This window comes from Cyanistes caeruleus, chromosome 11 (genome assembly GCF_971803275.1).
Source record: "Cyanistes caeruleus chromosome 11, bCyaCae1.hap1.1, whole genome shotgun sequence".
Taxonomy (NCBI): Eukaryota; Metazoa; Chordata; class Aves; order Passeriformes; family Paridae; genus Cyanistes; species Cyanistes caeruleus.
Genome location: NC_141711.1, coordinates 13,457,052 through 13,483,464, shown reverse-complemented (window position 1 = coordinate 13,483,464; position 26,413 = coordinate 13,457,052). Strand labels below are relative to the sequence as shown.

The following is a 26,413-nucleotide window of genomic DNA, read 5'->3' as shown; positions in this document are numbered from 1 at the left end:
ACTTTCCTTATTGTGCTTTTCACATACCATGCACCTTTCTGTTCTCCTTAGAGATGTCTTTTATTTGTCAGTCTTCAGAAATAAACTTCTTGTCTTTTTTGTTTAAACTCTGATAATGGCTATTTTGCTGCAACTGTCATAGATGTTTCAAATGTTGTGCATTTCTAACCTTCTGTGCTATTCCATAGTAGATTTTCTTTCCACTTAATTTTCCATGTTACTTGCTACTAATTCATTTTCTCTGATGCTCTAGCATTTTGAGGCTCAATGCAAATGTCATAAACTTTCCTTAATTTCATCTTTCAGACACATTTAACTTTCTTTTTAGATGAGCAGCAAAGTTACTGAAACACTGCAAATGGTTCTTGAGCAGTTAAGAATTATCAGTGTAATCCAAATATTGCTCTAATGCTGGCTCATTAGTACAAATCACTCCCATTGACACCTTTCTGGTCCTCATTGCTCTGTGAATGAGACTATTTTTGCTGTCTTGGTAAAAATAATTTCTATAGTTTAGAAAAAAAAATATAGCAAACTAAAATTGTGGCTTGCATTCTTTCATGCTGTTAAAAACCAAAATACTTCATTTTAAAATATAATGATAAAAACTGATACTTCTTTATTCTTATGTGCCAAATACTCTCCAAGTTACAAAGGCAGTTTGCATTATAATGTATCTTTTAAGTTGAATAGTAAACATTTATGTTTAAATAAATATTCTGTTTACAGTGTTAACAAATACTTGATAAAAATATTTAGGCATCACTGGATATCTATTTACAGAATAATAAATGTAAAAGGCAGTATCAGTCTTGTACCACATGGGAATTATGTGAGATGTGTGCAATACTTTTCAAAACTACATCTAAATTACTGAAGTTTTGTTTCAGACAAGTATCCATTGTTATCAAGGTGCTTGTTTAGCTGAGACATTATGCCAAAATAGATGGTTAAGCTGGAACAGAGAACTTTGAAGAAGCTTCCTTCTTACCTTGCAGATCAGTTCTCACCTCCAGCCTACCTACCCCCGTGGTTCTCATTGCAGACCACAAACTTTTACACTTCCCTGATTTTTCTGTTATATATTTTGAATAAATTAATTTTTGTCATGATTATCATTCATCTTTTACATCTAACTAATCACACAACACATCTTTTTTAACTGTGGCTGAGGGTATCTTTTGTTCTGAAACAAACTTGCTTTTGCCTGTCAGCAGGAATGATGCTGTAAAGCAATTTTGTGATCAGTTCTGTAAGAGCCTCATAAGCACCTGTCTCCTGTGCTTACAGGGCATGGCAGATCAGCCCAGAGTTCTGCAGACTGTCAGCAACAGGATTATTTGGGGTGTCTTAAATATGGGGCACTGATCCCATTATACTGGCTTGCACTAGGGAAACTTTACAGGGATAAAACTGAAAACTGAGATTCCTATTTGCCTTGTCTTATTATTATGATACAGTGTGGGCTTTCAAAATGTCAGATCAGACATGCAGAATGATGCAGATACTGCAAAGAAATGTACAAGCAAAAAAACCCCAATGTATTTACTTGAGCAAATCTAAATGCACAAAGGTCTAAAAGTTGATTTTTAATTCTAATGATTCATATAACAGCTGGCATGAAGGAGATTTCCTCGTTCACCTGCAGGTCTCTAGGTAAGGTTGGAGTAAACTGTTGGACAAGTCACAGTAGAGCTGAGTCTGCTCCTAACCTGGATAATTATCTTGTTATTTATTAGACTAATAACTGCCTGGTGTGATATATTGTCTGCACTCAGAACTCACCTAGTTAAGGTTATATCAAAGACTGACCTCCATTGACAAGATTAAATTGAAGTCATTTTCTCTAAGAGCTCAGGTAGAGTATTTGTGTTGTCAGCAAACAGGACTTTATCCTCTTTCCCTTGGGCTTTATCTCAAATGAAGTGTCAGAATGCCAGATGGATTTACTTTAATATTTTTTCGTCAATTTTTAATATTCTTTCTATCACCTTTCAGCTGTCACACTAAATAATTTCCTTGGAAAGGAAGAGCCCAAAAGAAGCCATTGTATAACAGCTCTGCTTAAATGCTCATCTTTTTCAGTAGTATTTTTGAGCTGCATGAATTACCTGATGTTCAGTCCTTACAACTTGCAGGACTGTCTTAAATGTCCTATTTTTGTAGGCTTCTCACTTGCAAAAAAACCCTCAACAAGCCAAAGCCAGCACCACCCCCCACCCAGATCAAACAGAATAAACCCCAAAACTAAACAGGAAAATATTAATAATCTGCAATAGCATAAGGACTACTTCATGCTACAATTTGCTTTTAAAAAAAACCCAAAATAAATCATATTTTTGTGTATACACTGGTAGATTTGAGAAGAGAAAATACAGACTCAGACTAATAAATCAATGAATACTAAATTGACTGAAGAAACAATCAGTTCTAAATATCTGTTATTATAAAATAAGTGGTTTCTTTCTTATTTTTTTATTTTTTTTTTTACTATAGCAGATTTTAGTGGTTGGCTAGCCTTGCCACTTACAGAACTTGATGAAAGAGGTTGCCTACTAATTAGCTTCTTTGGAAGAGGAAATAATCCACTGAATGAAATTAAATAATGCTTTTTGAGAGTTGATTTCAAGTATATTCTGACATCCTTATTTGAAGTTTGTCCATTTTTAAAAAAGTATTATAAAAGCCATGGGCAAATAAAATTTACTTCTTGAAATTACTGCGTCTGTACATGAATTTCTGTAGAAATGATTCCATGATATGTACCTTAAGTTCAGTTCAAGAAGAACAGTCCATTGCTGCATATTCTAGCACAGAATACTTTATCCTCAAATAAACTTAGATTTATGTTTAAATATTATATGCATTTACTCTCAAATGGATATTGGGGCAAGGACTCAAATTAATGTGATTCTTCAAAGGCACTAAACTTTGGCCTTCTCCAGTTAGGAAGCACATCACAAATTGTTGCCAATTGTTAAGGTATTTAAGAGGTTAAAAAGTAGTCTGTACTGTTTGCTGCTTTCAAGGCTTAGTAAAATTTCTGGTTAAACTAGGTCATAAAGATATCAATAATTTCATCTAAATTGCTTTTGCTTATCTGGTTGTACTTCTGTACAAAATAGGCCAAATAGTTTTCAGGAATCTTTAACAGGCAGACATCAACTCCTTGTTCAAAATAAGTCACTGTTAACTTTATATGTCCATATTAAAGTACACATAATTTACAAGGCCAGCTATGATGTGCATTTCTAAAATTCAGTATAAAGCAAATAATTTTAGGAGATGTCAGTCTATACACATTGAGTACACATCTACAGCTGTAGTTAATACTCCTGTGAAGTAAAAACACTTTTAGTTTGTCAGGGACTAAGTTCAACACTGACAGCAGCTCTTGATCTGGTGGAAATAAGGTAAACAGAGATCATAATTAAGTAATCATCCAGAAAAATATTTAAATTTAGAAAGCTTTGTATTAAAAATAGTACATATATTGTTTATGATTAGAGATTTTCTTGGACTGTCCCTAGTATTTTCAGGGCAGCCAGAGAACTGAAACAATCTGGGGTTTTCTTGAGATGTATTGACAAATCTGTTTTCATAAATGTACCTGTATGAAGAGTATAGAGGGAATCTGAGAAAGGATAAAAATTTCTTGTTCTACTTTTCTAGCTGGAGATGTTAATCAGTGGATTGACAGATGCGTTAAACTGTTCAAACCTCATTTTTATGCTGAATGTGCGTTCTGAATAGAGAATGTGGGTTTCTGTTGCAGTATGAATACTTCAATGCTGTGCTCATAAATGAACGAGACGAAGAAGGAAACTATCTGGAGCTGGGGAAGGAGTTTATTCTGGTGCCAAACGACCACTTCAACAACTTGCCTGTGAACATCAGTCTGAGTGACGTCCAAGTCCCCACCAATATGTACAATAAGGGTAAGAAAAGGCTGCTTTATTTCATCATTCCACTGGCCAAACAAAAGCACACCCTTGCTTAAAAATGAAGCTGTTGGTTAACTGTGTATTATCTGTGTTTTCCAGTTGGCAATAATACTGAAATTTTCTATGGAAGAATGTTTTAAGTATGACAGTTATGTAATATCTTTTGTGTTGTGGAAATTTAGCGGTTTAATGAGGTTTATGATTTGCATATGAGGCTTGCATGAGTTCTGCCATAGACTATGGCAAAATACGTTTACTCTAGTGAATTATTTTACAGAATCTTGAAATTATTTGAACAGATCTTACATAGTCACCAGTTTTATTCTATCTTTGCTGAGATCTAGAATTGTCTTTGAAAGATACAGGATAGGTGGAAGGGAATGCTTTATTAGATTTATGCTATCATAAATCTAATCATAAATTTCTGAGAATATTTGTAGCAGTATATGTGTTATTCTGGCTCTGTACAAAAACTCTGCTGTGAGTTTGCAGATAATATTTAGAAGGAATAATTTCTACTCCCCTATTTGACGTAAATGCTGGATAACACATTGTACTAGCAAACAGCAACATTAGGTATTAGAAGTGATGGACTTGGATCTAGAAATTTGGAATGTAAACAAACTCAGATATACATTCACTCATTTTCCTTTTGTCACTTCCCTTTAATCAGACAGCAGGAATTTGTATTTTTGCAGTGCTTGTGCAGCACCTATCTATTTATTTTTCTCAAGCCAATAACAAAAGAAAACTCAAGAAGGAAAGCACCGAAGTTTCCTAACAATATCTACAGTATATTTGACATTGGTCTGTAGGAAGCTGCCTAATCTCGTTATCTGGTTTCTCTTCTGTGTTTTAACTATACTAAAAGACATCTAAAAGGACATTAAATACTTTCCTCTTAATGCATTCCAGGCTAGCAATTGTGGTAATTCATGCAAGGATATTGTGTAATAAGGCGAATTAGTTCAGATAAGTTGGTCTGGTAACAGAAGCAGAGGATATGGCAGCTCCTTTTCAAAGTTAGGATTCTGACTTGAGGATCCTGAGAAGCCAAAACTCCTACAATAAAGTCTTAAGCTAGGGATAAAAAATAAATCTTCCTAGAGAGTATTTGAAAGGTTGTGAAATGATTACTGCAGGATATTTTTAAAAGACTTGGAAAATGCTTAAAGCTTGTAAAGATACCAAATGACTTTTTTGTGCAAGTGCTAATATTTATTTAATCAAGCCTGTCTATAAATTAATTCATTCCAGAATTGCTAAGGAGGAAAAAGAAAAGGAGGGAATATAGAGGTCAGGCAACTGTGCTTTTCTGGAGAAGGAAATTATCCTGAGTAGTTAGTGAGAACAGTAGAACTAAAGGACGCTCAGGTATGTGATGGGTGCTACTGCTATGTATTGAATGCATTTTATATGCTGGTTACTCAAAGGCCAAAGTCAAAGGACTTGCTACATCTTGGTTTGGCTTCTCATACAGGGATTTTCTGTAGAGATGGGGAAGACAGAGTTCTGTGATGATTCCTGTTTCTACTTTGTGTAATCCAGACCATCCAAAATTGTCACTTTATGCAGCTGCAGAGAAAAAAGCATTTTTTAATCATTTAAATGTATTCCAACTGCAGAAATATGGTTTGTTATTAGCATTTTCCTTGCACATGGACATAATAATCTTGTTTGGAGCCTGTCAATGTTTGGAAATGGTCCTCTTACCAAGAAGAGATCTATATACTTAATTTTTTTGTTCCCCAGTTCTGTAATGCAGAGGGGTGATAACAAGTTAATTTAGTCCTAACCTGAGGGTAAAAGCAGTAGATATTGATAGGTTTACAACCAAGTGTCTGCAGAATACCATTTCTCTATAAAGGGCCTGTTGTTCATTTCCAGGTTATGTTTTATTTTATTGAATTACTAGGGAGAACCACAGCCAGAACTCACAGTTGAAAACAGAAAAACACAAAAAAGTTGAAAACAAGTGTGATACAGAATAGTTAAACGCAGGGCTTTTGAGTAAATGTAGGAAAAGAAAAGATCCATATTTGTAAGCTAATTCTAAACTTTTTCCTTCATTTTGTTTTTTTTAGTTGTACACATATTGATAATTTGCAGTAGGTTCAGAGAAGAGTCACAGGACTCATCAAAGAATTGACAAATGTGCTATGGACTGAGACTATAGGAGCTCAGTTCATTTAGCTTATTCAAGAGATGATTAAAGGCTTAATTAGTTGTTTTGTAGTTAATTACTATTACCAGGCTCTATAATCTGGTTGCCAAAGATTGTAAAAATCCCATGGCTGAAATCAGGTTCCATTATTTTGCAAATTGCACTACAGTGGGCTCAGTTAAGCTTTGGGTAAGTTTTGGCCTGGTCAGCTTCCATCATCGCAGTGATCTTGCCCAGCTGTAGAATCACTGAAGTTCACAGTCCCTAAAGTGGGCACTAAATGAGATTGGCTTAAAACTCTTGGCACATAAACATATTGCTGTTCTTCATATATCTTCTGGCTCTTTCAGCCTCTTCATAGAAAAGCTTTAAGATACTGATGGTAACAACACAATTAAATAATTCCTATTTTAAGGACACCTTCATTTTTGGAATCTGAAAATAGAGAGCAAAACCAAATTTCATTACATTTATGATTTTAAAAAGAGAGCCAATAAAAAAGTATGTCAACCTAATTTGTAAGCATACACTAGTGGCATCTTGGATTATGGAGTTCATGTACATAATATAGAAGAAAAGATAAATGAATGAATTTAACAAAGAATCACTGCTTTGCATTTACAGTGCTCTTTATCATCATTGTAAAATATAAAGAGCTGATCAGGTTATTGATGTGCTTTTATACTTTTCATTCCTCTCTTTGCATACCCTCATTCCCTGCCTTCTCCATATCTTAGAATGCTGTATTGGCTTTGCACGTCCTGGTTTTTGGTAGCAGGGGGCCACAGCAGTGGCTCCTGTGAGGAGCTGCTGGAAGCTTCCACCATGTCCAGCAGAGCCAAGCCCTGATGGCTCTGAAGTTGGACATGCTGCTGGCCAAGGCAGGGCCAATGAGAGAGGTTGGTGATGCCTCTGTGGTGACTTATTTAAGAAGAAAATCAAAACTAAGTCTCAGTTTTGCTCCTAGTCAGAGGAGAGGAGGAGGTGAGAACATGTGAGGGAAACAACATGGAGACACCAAGGTCTGTGGAGAAGGAGGGGCAGGAGGTGCTCCAGGTGCCAGAGCTGAGGTTCCTCTGCAGGTGAGGACCATGGCAAAGCAGCTGTGCCCTGCAGCCCACGGGGATGCAGAGATCACCTTTAGGTTGTTTTGCAGAAAAGCTGATGGTCCTCTTAAACTGCACAACATTCTCCTGGTCTCCTTCATTTTTTTTTGAAGAAACTGCTCATTATAATGTTTTGTTTTAGAAATGCTTAAGCATACTTTGGGAATCTAAATCTGTCTCTGCATTCTGTTTCTTCTCTTTGAATGCAAATTCTGCTCATTGCCCATGGCCTCATTGCCCACAGCCACAGGATCTGCAAGGCTTTAAAAGGCTTTAAAAGTATCTTTTTAAACAATGAATAATTAATTAATTAAGACATTTTGTGATAACTATCTTAGCAAGCAGTACCTCTTCCATCCACAAATTTGGCAATTATCAACTGTGTATAGATTTCTGATAGAAAGCAGGGAAGAGGTTCTCAGTGAATTAGTCTTATAAAAATATTCATAGAGGAAAAAGAAGGGAAGAACGAAGGAACGTTTTTCATGTTAGAAGGAAAGTTTAATATTTGGAAGACAGAATCAGTCTGAATCCAGTTTGGACAATGCAAAGGCAGAGTCCAGGTGTGTATAAGGCACTGTCTCATTTAGCTGCTGAGCTCTTTTATTAAAAAAATTTACATGGGTTACATAGAGGCACCAAATGAGTTCTCATAGGTCTTATTTTTTATGTCTTCTTGTTAATGTAGAATGTAAATGATTTGGGACATGCTGCTGTCTGGGACATATCTTGCATGTTAGACTTCCACAGCTACACATTCCTAAGATACTCAGATACAACTTTCTATATATCAATCAGTCTATTTTAAACAGCTATTGTAGAAGACATTAGTAATAATGAAAAAATGATGAATAATTTAAAGTTTGTATGGTTTCAGCATTTGATTTATTACTTTCTGAGATGGCAGTAGTATATTTAGAAGAATCTGGGAACGTGACATATAATTAAAAAGTAGCACTTGGAATGTGGGCTAGGCTTTCTGGCAGCCATCCACGGGAGCATGGCGGTACGATTGCCACTGGGGAGAGTAAGATTCTGTAATGGATTTATGTACACAAGGAAATGATAAAAGTAGACTCAAAACTGATCTTGCAGATGTTGACAGTGTATAAAAGAAAAATAGAGTAGCATTTTACCTTTTGTTATTATGAGAATATAGGTAGCCAAGATCCCGTATCCTTTGTTCAAAATATGTGTTGTATCTGGGATAAAGAACCTACTCCAGTTTTTGGTTCTTTTCCCCTAAATCTGTCACCTCATATTTACCCCTATCTGTGGACAGCAATGACATATTTTCTGCTATTGAGTTTTCACTCAGCAGTTTTTCCATGGAAGAGGCTTATGAATTTTTCGATAAATGTGGTTTTCAGAGGAATGTAGATGAAAACCAAAGCCAAGGTGCAGGTCAGTGTGTGTCCTGGTGACACATGCTCAGGCAGTTCTAGGTTATGGCACCTGTTGAAAAACAAAGCCTACCATAGTACAGTACCAGAGGTGACACACAGCATGATCACATCCACTTATTGTAGCTTTGCATAAAATCTAGGAAACACACGAGGAAATACATTGTCTCAATATTAACTGAAAACAAGTCCCGGTTTTGAGAATTTACAGTTGGTCTTTGTTTATATAATAAGGTAAGTGTTATGTTTCTAGAAAGGGGAAGAGCCCAGGTTTTCTTCAATGATTCAAAAATACCAGGATGCAAGCACTTCTCCTTGCCTTTTAAACTCTATTTCTCAGTGTAACAGTTTCTTCACTGAAAAAGAAATTTAGAACTAAAGAGAGACTCCTGTGCCTGAGAGCTTTTTCATGTATAAAATTATTCTTTTCTAACCCCCTTATATTTCATAAAATCTTACAATATCTCTGCCTCCATATTTGGTCCGAGATTGAAATTTTTGACTAAAATATTGCACACCTGAAGACAACATTTCTAAATGTTTTTAAAAATAAAAATGCCTTGCAGAATAAGCCAAGTTTGACTTTCCTCATTGGGTATTTTGACAGAAGTAGGGTAAGGGTGACCATCTGTGAACCTCTCTGGCAGCCCTGGACAGTATCTCTGAGATATGGTGGAAGAGGCAGACATGTGCCAATAGAGGTAGATTGGAGAAAGGATAATTTCTTTATTTGGATCAAATCAGATGCATATTGAGAAGTATGCTTGATTTTGCCTTATAAAAAAACAAAGAACAAAGTAAAACAATTTATCTTTGCAATAGAAGGGAAGTAGGCTTGTATAAGTTGATTTAAAGTAATGGGAGGTTTTTCCTTTGTTGTCATTTCTAGTTTACTGAATATATAATCTTGTTTTACTTGCTTAGTTTTATAATGGAGAAACACTTCCTAGAGGATAAACCTTCATCCCATTAACACAGCTGACAGTGCAATTAAGTGCATTCTATGGCTTTGCAAGACTTAGTTATCCACTGAATTTGTTGTATTTATTAGAAGTCATTGAGCAAAGAGTCCAAACTTAACTATTGGATAAAACCCCCAGATTTTCCAATTTTAAATACTCTTAATTATCTTAAGTGTATATTTGTTTTCCTCACCAGTGGATGTCTGAGGAAAAGACACATGTATATAGACATATATGAAAATATATATTTATATATATCTATATCTTTATGTGTGTGTATATATATCTCCTGTGTGGTGGAGAGTGATGCAGTCTGTTCTCACACCAAAGGATGTTGACATATATGTGTGATTCACTGAAGTATAGAAGGAAATATTATGGACACAAGATAGTTTTGTGAGCATGGTTCTGCAGCTAAGTTGTCAAGTTCTGCATCAGAAGAATTTTAATTTAAGCTGTAGTACAGGGCTAATGTCTCTGTTTTCCAGCCCATGCAGAGACAGTCAGATCACAGCTCTGCACTGCCTGCTGTTTGTACAGCACACAGATCACTTCTGAGAGCCAGGATGATATTGTAACCAGTATTTTAGTGCTTGCCTGCTTTCCCAGAGTTTGTTTCCAGTGAGATTCCATTGTATAGCCCGAGGCACAGCTTCTCACTTTAAGCTCTGTGACTATTGAAGCATTTCAGAGCTGGCTCAGCACTTTGGTCTCTTCAGCATAGCCGCAAGTGTCACTGTCACACACACAGAGTTACATTTTCATGGTCCTGAAATCCAACGCGTGCTCAACTACTGTGCTCCGTGTGGGGAGATTGAAGCCTGTGCTTCAGAATTCTGTGGAACTGACACCTGCATCTTTTAGCTTGGGCCTTTTGCCCTTTACTCCTAGTAAAGCCCTGGGGTGAATATCACATGAACTCTTAAATGCCATTCAGAGGTGCACACACAGCAGCACCATGCTGTTACAAATGAATAGGCTTGTTCTGAACAGACTCAGTTTTGGAAACTTTTCTTCCCAGGATGATTTACAGTGATGTCTGTTCAAATTAGTCTGAACACAGAAACGTCCACTCCTGCCATGGAACTCTGTGAAATGAATTGATGTCTTTGAAGTGCCCATGGTGAAATGTTGACTGGTGTGTGGAAAAGTGAGATGCAGTGGGCAATGCACGAAAGGACCATATTAACTTGTGAAGTCTACAGCAATAACTGTCTTTCATCCATGGCTTTCTTGGTACCTTCCTGTTTTCCCTCGTTGCTGCAGCTGAATTGAAATACCAGTGTCTGGGCATGTGCAGGGGGTTATTTGGGTGAATTTTCTCCTTAGAGAAACTCGATACCGATAAATGCCTCACCTAAAAGGCATTAGCTCTGCTTCAGGGAGGATGTGTGCTCTCTGCAGGGAGAAGAAAATATGTTAGAATCAATTAGTGAATCTAATAATGATATGTCAAAATAAAGCATAAAATTTCCCCAAAAGTGTTGGGTCTGGGAAGTTGCTCTCCAGTTTTCATTATACTGGAGGATTGGGCTTGTAATAATGAACAGTGTTTCAGTTTTTCCTTATATGAATACATTTTAAACTCAGGATGAAAGATGAACTTTTAGCCCAGTGCTTATGCTGATTTCTTTTTAATGTTGACATGATTTATACTGAATACATTTCTTACAATTTACCTAGAACTATTTCTGACATTTCATCATGTCTACCACTATGTGTAGTGTACACATGTACACATGTATTGCCATGTGATTTAGAATTATATTTTGAGTTCACCAACATGTTTTTGTGAATTTTGTAATTAAATCTCTTTTCCTTACTATAATATATTTGAGAGGGGAGCAACTGAGTAACATGGCTTAAATATAATTGTAATTAATGTCCAAAACCCTCTCCTTTATAAGAACTCCCTCTTTCCTACCCTGGCATTAGACTGTGATCCATGCATTCTATTAGTTGCAGTTTTGGCACTGGGGAGGATTTTTTCATCAGATTGGCTGTCTTTGGCAAATACCTACCAGCAGCCCAGTGGTTGGTTAGTTTTTAAAATCTCAACTATTATAAACTTCCAGGTTCCTCATAATTATGCCTCAGTAAATTACTTCTGCGTTTTTACATTGTCAGGCCTGGTTCTCTGTTGAGTTAGGAAATACACGTATGTTACAGGAAAGATCTTTTTTTAAGGCAGCTGGAGAACAGTTTGTGCATGGTCAGGTGTCAGGTGAAAAATTATTTTCTCCAAATCCTTTTTTTGATTGAGAATAAAGAAGAAAAAAACCCAAACAAACAAAACAAAGCCCAAAAGAAAAATATTCCACTGGATTACAGATTATCAGGTATCTATCCAGATATATTTAGATAATGAAGTAGAAGCCTTTATGTAAGATATTGATATTGCTTTGTCTTTAGTGACAGAGTAGAAAGAATCAAGCTAGAAAATAAAATTTGATGATCAATTATACAGTCTGAAGTTAATCTGCTGCTTTGAAAACTAAAAGCAGTAATATAAATTTTAATTTAGATAATCTGTTTTAAGTGCCTTCCGTCTGTTCTTCTCATCCTGATACTGTGATAGAGCTGCTGTTCTGGAGTTTTTGAAGTACAGGAAGCAATTTTATCAGTGCTTTCCATAACTGCAGAGTTTTTCAGTGATGGATGCCGAAGTCCATGAATATTTTCAAGCGTTTCTGTCAACAGGAGATATGGTTTATGTCAGCTCAACTAACAAACATAAGGCACACAATATGTTGCTGAGAGTCTCAAACTGTGTAAATCAAACTGTAAAATCCATGTCTTTTAAAACTGGTTCATGACTGTAAAATACACTTTAAAGTTCAATAATTAGTAAAAAGATAAAGAAGTCTTCATTAACAGTAGTCTAAATTCATTTTTCCTTAAATTAATGGCACACTAATACTAATTCCATGTCAATGGATTTGGAGCACATTCAAATATTAACAACCGTTTTGACTCTGTAGCTATGACCATGCTGTGTAAATATGGATTTATAAAAAAAAGTTATTAAAAAGTATCTTACAGCTCTTAAAGTATATTTGGACTTCATTTATTTTGAGGACAAGATGACTATCAATATTTTCCTACGGATTTAAATTCAATTCTTATAATTGCTCACATTTTCACAATTCAATTTCTTTCCATGTTTTTTTTACAAGGTTGCAATACTGTTTTGCAGAAACAGGCTTTATCTCTTTGTCTTACAGCTTTGCTCATGACATGATTCTTTGCAGCACATGTGCACTGTCTTTTGTGCCTCCCTTTGTCTCTGTCATCTATCATTTCACTGGCTGTTGAAAGTATAGATTTTATCATGTGACTTAAACCTTTGTTTAAAAGCTTTCTGTTAGGATTATTGTTATTTCTGCTGTGGAAAGTTTGCAATCAATTATTTGTGTGCTCTTTTATTGTTTTGTGGATTGTAGATTGTGTAGTAGTTTGGGTTGGAAGAGACCTTTAAAGGTCATCTACTCTAATTCTTCTTCATGGAGCAGGGACATCTTCACCTCAGTCGTGGTGCTCAGAGCCTGACCAGGGAGGGGACACCAAGCATCTCTGAGTAACCTGTTCCAGTGCCTCACCAACTTCATCATAAAAAATTTCATCCTTATCTCTAGTCTGAACTTGCCATCTTTTAAATTAAAACCTTTATCTGTTTCCATCCTTCACCTCTTTCTACATTTATAATCACCAAAACTTTTAAAATTATTTGCGAACAATATGAATAGAATGCAACTGTGAATAATTCTGACCTCAATGTCTTTAGTACAAAAGACTACAGGTGTAGCCTGTGTTTTTCTGCATACCATATTTACTTCTTGAATGCTGAAAACATTGCAAAAGGAGATCTTGGACTTAGACTTCACAAATATTCTTTTAAGTTTTGCTTGAACAGTTTAGAGACTGGTAAAGAATATTACCTGTGTCAAATGGCATTTCCATTGCATGCTGCTCACTGCATGTTAAAAGATGAGTTTATGCACTATAAGTCAATAAATGCAGACTCTAATCAAAAGTTTTGCTTGCATAGGAAAAAAAATCTGCTGCATGTAATAGAGCCTTCTTGAAAAGATATTGAAATGTGATGAACCACAACCATTTTTTGATTGAGGTTTTTTCAATTTGATACTTAAAAAGAGCTATGAATATCATTCAGTCATACTTTCCTATCAATGCCTTCCAACTGGCTGCCAAAATTGAGATTACCTATTTTCTGGAATATTAGAACCAAAAAAATCATTTCTCAAGTGATGCAGAAAGATTATAATCTGCAGCTAGCACATATGCAAAACCATTTTCCTGTAAGGTGTGAAATTAAGAAATAAAATCTTGTCTGTCACTGTCGTATATGATTTTATGGACTTTGGTTCTGAACATTCAGCATCCTGGAGTTGTTATTTAAATATTTATGGTCACATACTGTCCTGGAGCACCGTATTTATATTTTGAAATCCTTTACCTGGATTGTTTGTCTTCACATTTTAAGGTCTCTAGGACAGTGTTTGCACTGTCTTCCTAAGACTGGACATGGTTTAATTTAAAAGGAGTTTTCTTAGTCCAACAGATTTAATCAAAGTTGCAGAGGATGCCCTATCTTCCCACATTTCTTTGTTTTAACTCTTGTTGCCTGTTGGACAGAGATGCACAGATTTCTCTGCTTCTTCCATCTGGTTTTGTTTAAATTCTGTCTCAAATCTGATTCCCAGAATTTACTCAGGCTGCTGCTTTGTTCTTGAAAAGGGCTTTAGCTTCACAGATTTTTTTTTTTTTTTTTTAATTTTTTTTCTCTCAAGCCTCCCTCTTTAACAGCAAGCCTTTTGGAAATGTTGGCATGGCCAGGCAAGATGTGTACTGTGCTTTATCTTTGCTGTGTTCTAGTCTGTCTCTGGCTGTGGATCTAATCTGTGTGTTTCTAATACATCCTCATCACCATGGCAACTAGATGTCAGATCCAGGCTACATGGAAACATGAAGTATTTCCTCTAGAAAGCCCCAGTCTCTCCCACTCCTGATCCAGCAGCTGTTGCTTAGTTACTCAGCGCTGGGCTTTTTCCTTTGACAAATGTGAGCCAGTGACTGTTTGTTACTGAACACTATCTCAGGTACAATATTAAGAAGCTTTTTGACCTGACACACCTCTGTCAATCATGATGCCACCCCTACTTCCTTGTTGCTTTTAAGGACAAGAAAGTGACAATAATAATGGGTTTCTGAAAACCTTTAGGAGTGAATATGCATTAATTAAATGGTTGTCTGGCAGACTAAAAACTGTAACTTTACTATGTAGTGAAGAAGATTGACATTTGACAAAGAAAAATAGTAGTTTATCTAAATATACATATTCATTTTGTCTACTGTTTTAGAATCCTGTAATAATTTGTTTCTCCATGCTGCCACATTACACAGACCCTTTGCTTTTTCTAGGGTATGTGTTGTGTGAAGAGGAAGGCGGCTTGCTCTTCTGGTTAAGCACTAGAATGCTTGGCTGGAATATAAACTGTTTCAAAATACTGTTTGGCTAAAAACTTACAAAGACATTTTTACACTATACTTTGTTTATTTAGGTGTCTTACAGCTTTTATTTGGCACATTCCTGAAGGAGTAAATAGTGTTTAAGAATACATAACAGATTTTGCAATGTGCTCATCCCAAGATACATTTGTACATCTGCTCATTGTTTTTAATGCTATCTTCAGAAGCTTTAGGACCAGCTGAACATTTTCATATATTATATGAGTAAAACTTCCATTTTACTCAGATTGTGCAAACAGTCTTTTGTGCAAGGAGGGGCACACAAGGATTATAAAACACAAGAGAAGTAAGGGCCCGTTGATTTGAGAGGATAAGAGGTGGTGATTTGCCATGGTAGATAAGTGTGCTGTTATATCCAACACTTGCACATTCATACTCTGTTGATGCTCCCAGGAATGGAGCAGTAGAGATTTAATTTATTATAGCCCAGTACAACAGTGATGCATTTTACCTGCTAAAACATTTCTCTCTGAAGGTTCTCATGCCTCCATTTGCTGCTTGCAAGAAGCATGATGTGTTCATAAACACAGGCTGACTTTGGAACCTCCTTCAAAGCATTATTTGTTGGTCCCAACTGCACTATGCTGTGCTGTTAAGGCAGCCTGCTTCTGTAACTCTGTGTCTCTGAATGTCTGTGCAATAGGAATGGGACATTTTAAGTGCTAGCTAACAGGTTTGCATGGTCTTGTCTTTCAAATGGCTTTTGTAAAGACTGGTGGATGGATCTGCTCCTGAGAAATTTCTGTAAGGATGACTTTTATTTCCAAGACTGTGCCTTGCCTTTGTCATACATCACTTTGACAATAGCGCTGATAAAATTGTCCCTTTTGGTATGTTGTGCATTAAATATTTTACAGCATGGCTGGCTGGATTTAACAGCAGTCACATTTGCTTTCTTTTCCCCTGATTTGCAGTGTGTTCCCGTGGCTTCCTCTATTGCTCATTGGGACGCTTTTCCTGGTCTGCCATTTGCCAAATTTGAATTTCCTGGCTGCTGATAGTTACTCTTCTATCAGACTGCGCAGAAGTTTCTTCTTGCCATGTGTTAGAACTGACTCCTTTTATTTGCAATATTCATGGCTAGTTTTGCTTCTGTGGTGAAAATACAGTGGATATAAGGCCTCTGTTCAATTTGCTAAATTCCTGTGTTCTCAGAATTTGTTTTCTGTTTTCCACTTGGAAAACTCTTTCTATCACTGATCTTCTATCTTGTTCACCCTTTCTCTTTACATTACGCCATCTTAGAGTTCTGTGGTGTGGTGTTTTCTTACTATCCTTTCATTTTTCACAGTCCTCAATTTGTATCATGGGGAATTGTGGAAATGAGCATGTTTCACTGAAAATACAGAAATATCCTATCTGCAGTAACATGAATTAATATATCTGTCAGGATTACTGGGTTTGGACTTTAGCTCTCAGCTCAAAGCAATTGCTGGGTGGACAATCCCATCTATTAGGATCGTGTTAGAGACAGGTCTAACTGCCTCAAATACCTTGGCTTCTGGGACACCAGCTCTATTAAAGCTGCATCTTTCATCTTCGTCCTGGGATGCCCTTGACTTCTGCTCTGAGTTTCTCCTTTGAAACAGAAGATAATATTCTGTTTTCACAGATGGTGCCTATATACTGTTTCCAGAGCTTGCTCTAAGCTGCCCTCTGGTCAGTCCCCACACTGATTGCTTTTAGCTGTTGCATCTAAGAAGTTAAGTGAAGTCCAGCCAGGCCAGTACCAAATGGGTGAAGTGGGCTCAAATCTCCACTGATTTGCTGCAGGAAATTTTCTATAACTCATGAAAAGGCAAGCCCTTAGGAGACAGCAATGAATCTCTGTCCCAGAATACTGTCAGTGAGGACATTGCAGCTGTAATTCTGCTTTCAAATGAACTAAAGTTGAATCTCAGTCCATCTTGTTAATTAAATAAAAAATTACAACCCCCCCAAAACAAATAAAAAAGAACACTGTCCCCCCCCCCCCCATTAAACAATACAAAGCATCACCCAAAAGCACTCATGAAACTCAACATAAAAATAAACACATCTAGCCATACTCCAGTTCTTCTGCTGCCACTTCAAAGGAGAAGGGTAAAGTTATTAGGGAAATGTTGGAAGATGAGGGCACTAAATGCCTACTGCTATGCCTTTATACAGTCACGTACTTGAAGTCTTTACCATCCCATATTCTTGCAAGGAGGGAATGTGATTTCTGACATTGGTGAACAGTTCCCAGCACATGAAGCAAAATGGACAAACACCTTCTTTTATGTCTACAGATGGCCAGATGCTTTGATCTGTGAGCTGATGCATCCACATTACCCTGGAGCCAGACAGAGGGAAAGAGAGAGAAAAAAGTGAAGGCAGTTGCCAAAACTGGCATCCAGCCCCAGCTCTTGAATATGCTGGACCACCCTGAAAAGCATTCATATTAGTGTTGAACAGTGTAATTATTGGATTGTTGTTATATGTCCCAGCAAAGTATGTGATTTTGTTATTCTTTAAAATAAAACCAGACTAAATATGTTGTCAATGTCATAAAAACTAAGCTAATATTGTTGCTATCTCTGAGCCAGAAAGAGTGCTGGATTTTGCATTCCTTTTCCAGTGCTTGGGCCCATAGGCTGGGCTTGTATTGCTTCTTGGTATGAGAGAACTGTTCTGCAGTTTAGGGCTGCCCTCGAGGCTCTCAGGCATTACAGGAGGTAAGATCATTTTCAATGCCAGCACCTCTGATAGCTTTCCAGGAGAAAGTAATGATTATATCACAAAAGGAATAGAATAAGGGAAAAAGACTAAGGATCATCAGTAACTTTTCTTTTCTTGATAATAAAGCAGAGTATGGCAAGAAAGAAAAGCATTTCACACTTTCTTCATAGTTACTGGGTTCCTCAGTGGTTTCCCTTATTTTCTGTAAAACACATTGCAATAACTGAAATGCAGAATGGGTTGTGTAGGTATTAGTTTTGTTCTATAGATTTAGCATAATCTAGATACTTTTATGTGAACATAAAAAAAAGTCATTACCTTTGGCTGTTGCACATATTTAGCTTGTGCACCTTCCTTGCCTTTTTTGAGACTTCAGTCCTTTTTGGGCCAGCAGGATCTGTGACAGTCACTTAATTACAACATGCATTTGTACTGTTCTTTGGAAATCTCATTTCAGTTTCGTGTCACTCTACCTATTTTCCTGGAGGTTGGTTTTATGTTAAATGTCAGTAAAAACAGGTAACAACTGCACAAACAATGGTGGAGAAAAATCCCATATAATTGCAAACCAGCTCATCTAAAAGACAAGGGAAAGGGGATATTTTAATTATATTTTATCTGCCAGGAAGCAAAAGCAGAAGTTATATTTCAAGAACTGTGGTGAAAGCTATTTACATTTATCATCTTTGAGCCCCATAATATCACATTAATGATTTTGCATTTATATTAAGCTTTACCTTTTATTTTTTTTCTCCCTCACCAAATTTCTGAATATTCACACAGATTAATTTACCACTATTGACATTTAACTATCTGGGGGATGCAGATGATGTTCTCCAGTAATTGAAAAACTTAAGGATACTGTTTCTAAATGAAGTACTGGGGGAATTTAAACAGTTTAGTGTAATTAGAAATTGCCCAGAACAAGTTTAACATACAGGTTATTAGATGATGACAGTGTAAAATTTTAATGAGAGCATGTGGTCAGAAATGCAATTGTATTTGGGATGGTGCGTGTGGACAGAGATGCACCCACACAGCAACGTCTTAAAGTTCAGAACAAAGAGCTCCAGTGTGAAATCCTTCTGCCTGAAGGTGCAGCAGCCAGTGGAGACAGGATTTCCAGGTCTGCTGTTTTGTGCTGTGCCTACATTTGTCCCCACACCACTTTTCCTTGTATTACAGGGATCAAACTGATTGTAGCCCTATTTACTTCTTTTATTAAAGTGGTTGATGCCTAAAACATAACTGGATATATTGTTAAAAGAACAGCCATGCAGGGTGTGGGAAGGCAGGGAATTGTCATCAGCTTTCATTTTTGAAGGAACACAGTGAACACAGGTCACATTTTAATTGTGCCCTCTTATTTAAAGTGCCTGCTTTATGCTCCTTCCAGCTAAAAAAATAAACCTATTAGTTTCAGTCATTGGATTAATGTTTAGAGTGATCAGCAGTTGGATGATTAGTGTTGTCAGCCTAATGCAGAATATAGACTCCACCAGTCTTGTTCAGGGAAAATTTCCCGGTTTTATTTCCATGGAGTTCTCTAACATCTGTAATATGAATATATAAACATGTTAAGTGGCTCTTCACAGATGGTCTAAAAAAGGTCATTCCAAATATCCATGGATATTTCAATATGATTTTTAAAAAGTGATTTATATTTTTATATTTTATATACAAAAATATATTTTATATACTACTGGAAGGACTTCAGTTCAGAACTTAAGAGGTGAATGACTAAACTTGTGCCATGACCATATGGAACTGGAATGCCTGTAGAATTCAAAGAAAATTGTCATTGGGTTGGGAGGTAGAGGGTGGCATTAGAGCTCAGATTCATTAGGAAAGGACATTAATAATTAGCCCCTGAGGAACCCAGGATAGGAGATAGCCAGTGAATGGATAGAACTGTAAAATACCAAGGTACAATGGGCAGTCATGGAATGACATCCAAATTTAAGTTGCTAAAGAGCGCTGAAGGTTATTTTGAATATAAATTAATATAAAATTATTCTGTTTGATTTTTTTTTGCGTTTTCACTAATCCTGATGACTGAAGGGCATATAATGAGCCTACAGCTCTCTAGAGACTTGAGAAGTGGTGCCTTGTCTTTTCCTCTAAACAGACTTTTCTAGCAACACCAGGAAAAGTGAAAGAACAAAACCCAAAACCAACCCTCTGAATTTGGTTGCGTTTTTCAAAGATGAATTAAAACTATTGCCTTATCTCAGGATTGTGATGCTGAATCAACAGTGAATCTTGCAATTTTTATTGATTTGGCTACTCCACTAGAAATGAAGCATAGGAGCAGAATCAGAATATGAGTGTTTGAACTGGTACTGGGAAGTTATGTCTGAATGCTGAACAATATTGTGGTTGATATTTTGGAATGCTGACATAGGAGAATATTTTTACAAACCAATGACAGAGTTCAGTCTTGAGAGCTGATTTGTGATGTTTTGGTCACAGCTCATTATTGGGGTAACTACAGACTGGGAAATGACTGGACAATGGGTTTTGCCAGCCAGGCAGGACTGGAGTAGTGTCCGTGGACCAGTGAGATCAGTTTGTTTGACACGTATCTGGTGAGGCAGATTTTAAGTGTATATTTCATCCTTTAGAGAAACAAGTAACTACACTCCACGTGTTTCAAAAATATCTGTATTGCTGACCTTACTTTTTCAACATTTCATCTATATATAAACCTAAATATTTAGGTGAAAGCAACATGCAAACTTGTGTAGCTGAGACATTTCCATTTTTCTGCTGTTTTTCTTGATGAATGCAGGGGAAGATAACAATTTTCCTTTTTTCCACTCCATTAAAATCACATTTGAAGCAGTCTTCTGAAATCAGTATAGTGACATTATTTTGCAATCTAATGACTGCTTTATTTCAAATGCTTGAACAAATGTTACTGTGTATTCATGTATGCACACTTTTGCAAATTAAAGAATACATCTGTGATTTCAGTTCTGTTTTTTCCTTTCTATTCTGCTGACTTCACATAAGGTTGAACAGGGAATAGCCTCTATCTTAATTGGTACTCACCTTTCAAAATTCATGGTTTGAAATCCAGTAACTTTCTAAGACATGTTCATTGATTTCTCATTTCCCACTATTGAACCAAATCTGCAGCTTAAAAACTTACCTGTGCAGTCTGGGGTTTTAGGGATTGATAGATGGGGATGTCTTAAACAGAACAGTTTTAGCATCAAAGATTTGCTTTGTAGTTCTCTTTCTATGGAAATAAAACCTGATTGGGTAACTGTTGTGGAATGTGGGTTCAATGTTTGCCAAATAACGACTAGTGGTATTTGTCATGAGATGTTGTGTTTTTATGCATATCATAATTCAAGTGTGAAATAAAAGGTATTTCACTTTCTGTTCCAACATGAAAACTTTCAAACATTACCAAATTTAATGTTTCAAAAAATTAAGTGTTGCCACAAAACATTCCATGCATTTAGGGAAGGTACATTGAGTAAATAATCTAAATTAGATTGACTTATTTATTTTCTCCAGAGCAAGCAATGTGGTGCTTCAAGACAGATGCTCTAAAGAGCAATTTTAAATTACCCAAAAAGTAGTACCAGGTTTATCTGCTCTATTTGAGCCATACTTCTGTTCTTTAAGTGAATTATTTATTTTGGATCACTTATTTGACAAAGGAAACTGAAATAATTTCGCAACAGTTTTCAGTCAATAGATTTTTAGGTATCGAATAAGCTGAAGATGTTAGAGTTCATGGGATTCTATTTAGATAAAACCACTTTTAATTGTGTGTGTATATTCTCTATTTTTTTTTTTTTCCAGATCCAGCCATTGTAAATGGAGTTTATTGGTCAGAATCTTTAAATAAGGTGTTTGTTGATAACTTTGATCGTGACCCTTCTCTCATCTGGCAGTACTTTGGAAGTGCAAAAGGATTTTTCAGGCAATATCCAGGTAGGAAGAAGAGAAGTTCTTAAAATACAGTAAAGAATGATGTGTACAGTATTGTCACAAATCCTGACTGCCACAGATACTTGCAGGTTTGATTTTACTTCATTTAGATCTCAGAGAGATTTTCAATTAACATTTTGAAAATTTTGAGCTTTTTCAACCAATTTTATTTGGAGGTGGAACTCTTATGATAAGTACTCATAAAAAATTCTGTTCAGATTGACATATACACACATGAAAAATAACTTCTAAACAGGTTGTGAGGAAGGAGGGCAAAAGGATTAGAGCCTTCATCTAGTACTAAACTTAAATGGTGTGCTCTATTGCTGCACATGGTAAGACTTCATCATTATTTGTTCTATTTTTAAATTTCCACTTAACCTGGCAGATTTGCATTTGAAGAGTAAAAAAGATTGTTTGAAAGTTTATTTTCATACCAGTTGTAATAAAATGCAATCACATTACTTGTATTATTTCTACAGAAATAGGTTGAAACTTATATTGTTGCCTGTTAAGTTTTATGTTTCATCCTATACGTACTGTACCACATTATAATAAAATATGAAGTTAAATAAGCTTTAACATTTAACAGATTCTCAGCTTCTGTGACTTTGCATCAGGCTCATAGTGGGTATTGTTCCTTGGGCTGATGTGGTTTAGCAAGTCTTGATTCTCTTAGTCTTGAGTTTAAGCAAGTTCACTATAAGTCTGTATGTCTGAAAGTGGCTGAGAGTAATGGCTACTACATCTGTGTTAGTTTTAGATTATATTTCAGTTCCCAAGCTCCATGACCTTTCAAATATCAGTCCTTTTCAAGGCTATCTCTTGTTTTGTGCTAGAAAATGAGTGTAAAAAGCAGGAAGAATTCCCCTGTCATTTTTTTCCTTGGAGATATTTTTTATCATATTTCTTCTGACTTACAACCAGGAGCTATTACCTCTTCACAGTGATGTGAGTGAAAATTCAGAGTATGACCTGTGAGCAAAGCAGGTGGTGTAACAGGAGCTGCTGGAGTTCACCATGGGTAGGAAGTGCTCAAGGGCTGGAAAGGATTCGTCAAGAGAAAGCGTGCCAGCACCAAAGACCAAGAATGGCAAGAATTTTATGAAAATCATGCAATGAGCATAGTAGGCCTGAAGAGGTTTCACCTAACAATAGACTAAAAAGAAGTGAGGAAAAAAATTATTTCTGGTTGTTCTATTTCAGGAACTTCCCCACAGTATTTCCTATGTTATGATGGTGCTGCTTGTTAGATTAAAGTATTTTCATACACCATCAACTGCTACTTAGCCCCAGTACCACAGATACTTTTTGAACAGATAGTGTGAAAATTTAATTTAATATTTTATTCTCTATTTTTTTTTAACAGGAATTAAATGGGAACCTGATGAGAATGGAGTCATTGCATTTGACTGCAGAAACAGGAAATGGTAGGCAATTGATGACTGCCAGTGCTTAAGAAATTTGAAATGATGAAAAGTTCAGTGTTTGAAAGAAGTTTTTTCTTTCATCTCAGGTACATCCAGGCAGCAACTTCTCCAAAAGATGTGGTAATTTTAGTGGATGTCAGTGGCAGTATGAAAGGCCTTCGCTTGACTATTGCAAAACAGACAGTTTCATCTATTTTGGATACCCTTGGAGATGATGACTTCTTCAATATAATTGCTGTGAGTGTCTCAGCATTTATTTTTATTTTACTATTTTTCTTCCATCATTTCTTGCTATTTGTCATGTTTTACTTCACACAAGCCACTTGAAAAATGTTGCAGACTGGTGATGGATAAGGTGACATCTGAAGCCACTGGAAAGACACTGTGTTTTTTCAGTGCGAAATGCTTCGAGTATTTTGAAAATTCAGTCAAGTATCAATCATTTGAGTATTCAGTCAAGACATTTTGGACTGTTTGTCTATGACATGTGATTTGAAACCCTTTAAAGAAGTAGTCTTCGGTCTGGGGTTGCAAAGAATAGTAATTTTTTTTTTTTTTTAATTTGCTTGAACTCTGTATATTACCTGAACTTTTAACTTCGGGATGTGTCTGCCTTCCCCCATGCTTTTCCCCCTCAGCTTCTGCAGTACAAAGCAAATTACAAAATGGGTGAAATGTAAGCATTAATAGATTCAGATTTTAGCTTTTGCTAAGGCTTGCACAGCATGATAAAATGCCAGCATAACTCCTCAATGTTCATGTTTTGGTTTGAAATGTATGTATGTGTAATTTGTGTAGAGAGGTTGCTGGTGTTTACTAACAGTGAAAAATCGGATCCTCAGTAGCTCCTCTTGTGTATACTGAATTTTCTTGTGTACTGAGTTTTCCATGGCACAGGTACAAGAGGCTGGTTTTACTGTACTTAAGAGTAATGGGAGCAATCTTGTGGGTAAGGATGACTTCAACAAATCCAAAACTGACATTAGAACTACGGTTTGCAGGGGAGGGAAGGGAGGAGTAATTGGTTGTCACATAAATTTTCTTTTGCTGATATTCTCTTGCTAATACTTTATAAAGAAAAAATTTTCTCCAATGTGCAAATTTCTTCAACTTCTTGAATATAAAGAAGATTTTGGCCTCTTTTTTTTTGCTACAAGGGCTTTAAAATGTCCTTTGTGTACTAATTAAATGACCCCAGAGACACAAGTGTAAATCATTGAGATTGCATAGAAAATTAAGTCTATATGCATGAAGTATATGTAAATATACTGTATTTTTAATGTATAGCAAGCAGTTCAAACTATCTTTCATATTAATCTCTTTGCATGATAATTGCATAATTAGCAGAAACTCATGTTGTATAAAGATATAATTACATACTTTATCAAAAAAAGATTTACTGTCCTTAAAAAAATGTGATTAACTGTGATCTAAATAACTTCTGTAAGTTGAAAGAATGTTTCAACTAAAGTAATTACTGAAATGCCTGACCAGCCATTTTTTGGTGCATAATCTCTGCTTATCAGTAATTGTAACAGTTACTCTGAATTATGTAGGAAGAAAAAAGAAAAGTTGGTTTTTTAAGTGAAAATTTTACTTTGGGAAAATCAAAAGGCTCAGCTATAACAAAAAAAAAAAAATGTAACAACATACATAGTTCGAATCCAAACTAATGATTTTGCCTAAGTAGTACACCAGAAATACTGTGCAAAAACTTTTAAAAAAGGCAAGCATGAAAAAGCTAATCATCACTTTTTCCAATTTAAAGTTTATTTGAAAATGAACTGAGCTGTGTGTAAAACACTGTGGAGTCACAGAATTTTTACATAACTTATTGTCAAATTACACGGGCTTCTGATCACTGAATTTGCATTGAGCAAAGGAAAGAATCACCCACCTGAGCCTTTCCTCCCAGCTGCCCAGGCTGAAACTGTGCCTGACACCTCCCTGGGGCCAGCCCCAGCACCTTTGCTGCCCTTGCAGCCCCTCAGGGTGAGGCACTGAGCCAAGGGCTGGTTTCCAGCAGCATTTCTGTCTTTGGAGCTTCTCATTGTCACCCCTGGTTGTGCCTTCCCCCTCGCTGTTGTCCCCTTCAGCTGGGTCACCCATGGCCTGGTCCCTCGGGGTGTCCCTGCTCAGCCCGGCTCCCTCAGGGGTGTCCTCACCCTGGTGTGGCCTGTGTGACCCTGGCCTGGCTCCCCACAGCTGTCCAGCAGCACACCCCCTTCACCATGACATTTTCCCAGCTGTGTTTCCAGATGTTTCCAGCTGCTGATGGCTCTTTCCAGGCTGCGTGTCCATTTGGGCACCTTGCAGTGTCTCCAGCCACAGCTGGTGCTGACGGGAGCTGGCTGTGAGGGCACAGGGCACTTTGTGGCCCTCTCCCACACTGCAGCCCCCCTGCACTGCATGGCTGGGATCAGAAATTCCGAATTTTTAGAAAGAAACCTAATTACTGTGCTAATTACAGCATTTGTCTGAGGTAATTTTTTCCTCTGTAGGTTCTCTTCTCTCTAGAATCTCTTGTAGGATGGATACGTGTGTGTTTGTTTAAATAAGTAGAAATAGCAATGGAGAATGTGTTTTTATGCTTACCAGCTCAGCTGTTTAATTTCATTAGGACATTGATGTGCAAACATGAACCTGAAGATGTTCATGCACTGAAAGAGGTACCACAGAAATGTGGGGGGAACAAGGAGAGCATGAGAGGAGTGGCAGCGAGGGGCTGAAGCACTGTCCTCTTGCCTTGGGGTCCTGCAGGAAGAGTTTGGAGGGAGTTGTTTTGTACTAGGTCATGGAATCATGGAATGTGCTGAGTTAGGAGGGATCCATCAGCATCATCAAGTCCAGCTCCTGGTCCTGCACAGGACACCTCAATAGTCCCACCATTCACCTGAGAGCGTTGTCCACACATTCCTCAAGCTCTGTCAGGGTTGGTGCTGTGACCACTCCCCTGGGGAGTCTGTTCCACTCTTCACCCTCTGGGTGAAAAATGTTTTCCTGGCATATAATGTAAACCTTCCCTGAGTCAGTTTCCTCTTGCTGTCTCACAAGGCAAAAAAAATAACAGTGTAAGCAAACAAAAAAATTTGTTTGCTTGAAAATGGAACAAACTGGCAAGAGAGACCTGTGCTGTGGAGAAGGGAGTGGGCCTTTCAATGAGGAATGGCACAGGTAAACTGGGGCTGAACCATGAACTGCTTTCA

The 26,413-nt window shown here is 36.8% G+C and overlaps 1 protein-coding gene across 2 annotated transcripts in view; it reads left to right on the top strand.

Annotated features, from left to right (window-relative positions):
• The window catches only part of CACNA2D3 (calcium voltage-gated channel auxiliary subunit alpha2delta 3), a 413,270-nt gene that overhangs the window by 178,131 nt on the left and 208,726 nt on the right, over positions 1-26,413 (top strand). For both annotated transcript variants that reach the window (XR_015275129.1, XM_086846678.1), the window contains 4 exons: positions 3,776-3,938; positions 21,649-21,780; positions 23,147-23,207; positions 23,294-23,444. Coding sequence is in view for 1 of the 2 variants with exons in the window: in XM_086846678.1 (XP_086702804.1) it covers positions 3,776-3,938; positions 21,649-21,780; positions 23,147-23,207; positions 23,294-23,444 (507 nt within the window). In the remaining variant the exon portion in view is untranslated. The remainder of the gene's footprint in view (positions 1-3,775; positions 3,939-21,648; positions 21,781-23,146; positions 23,208-23,293; positions 23,445-26,413) is intronic.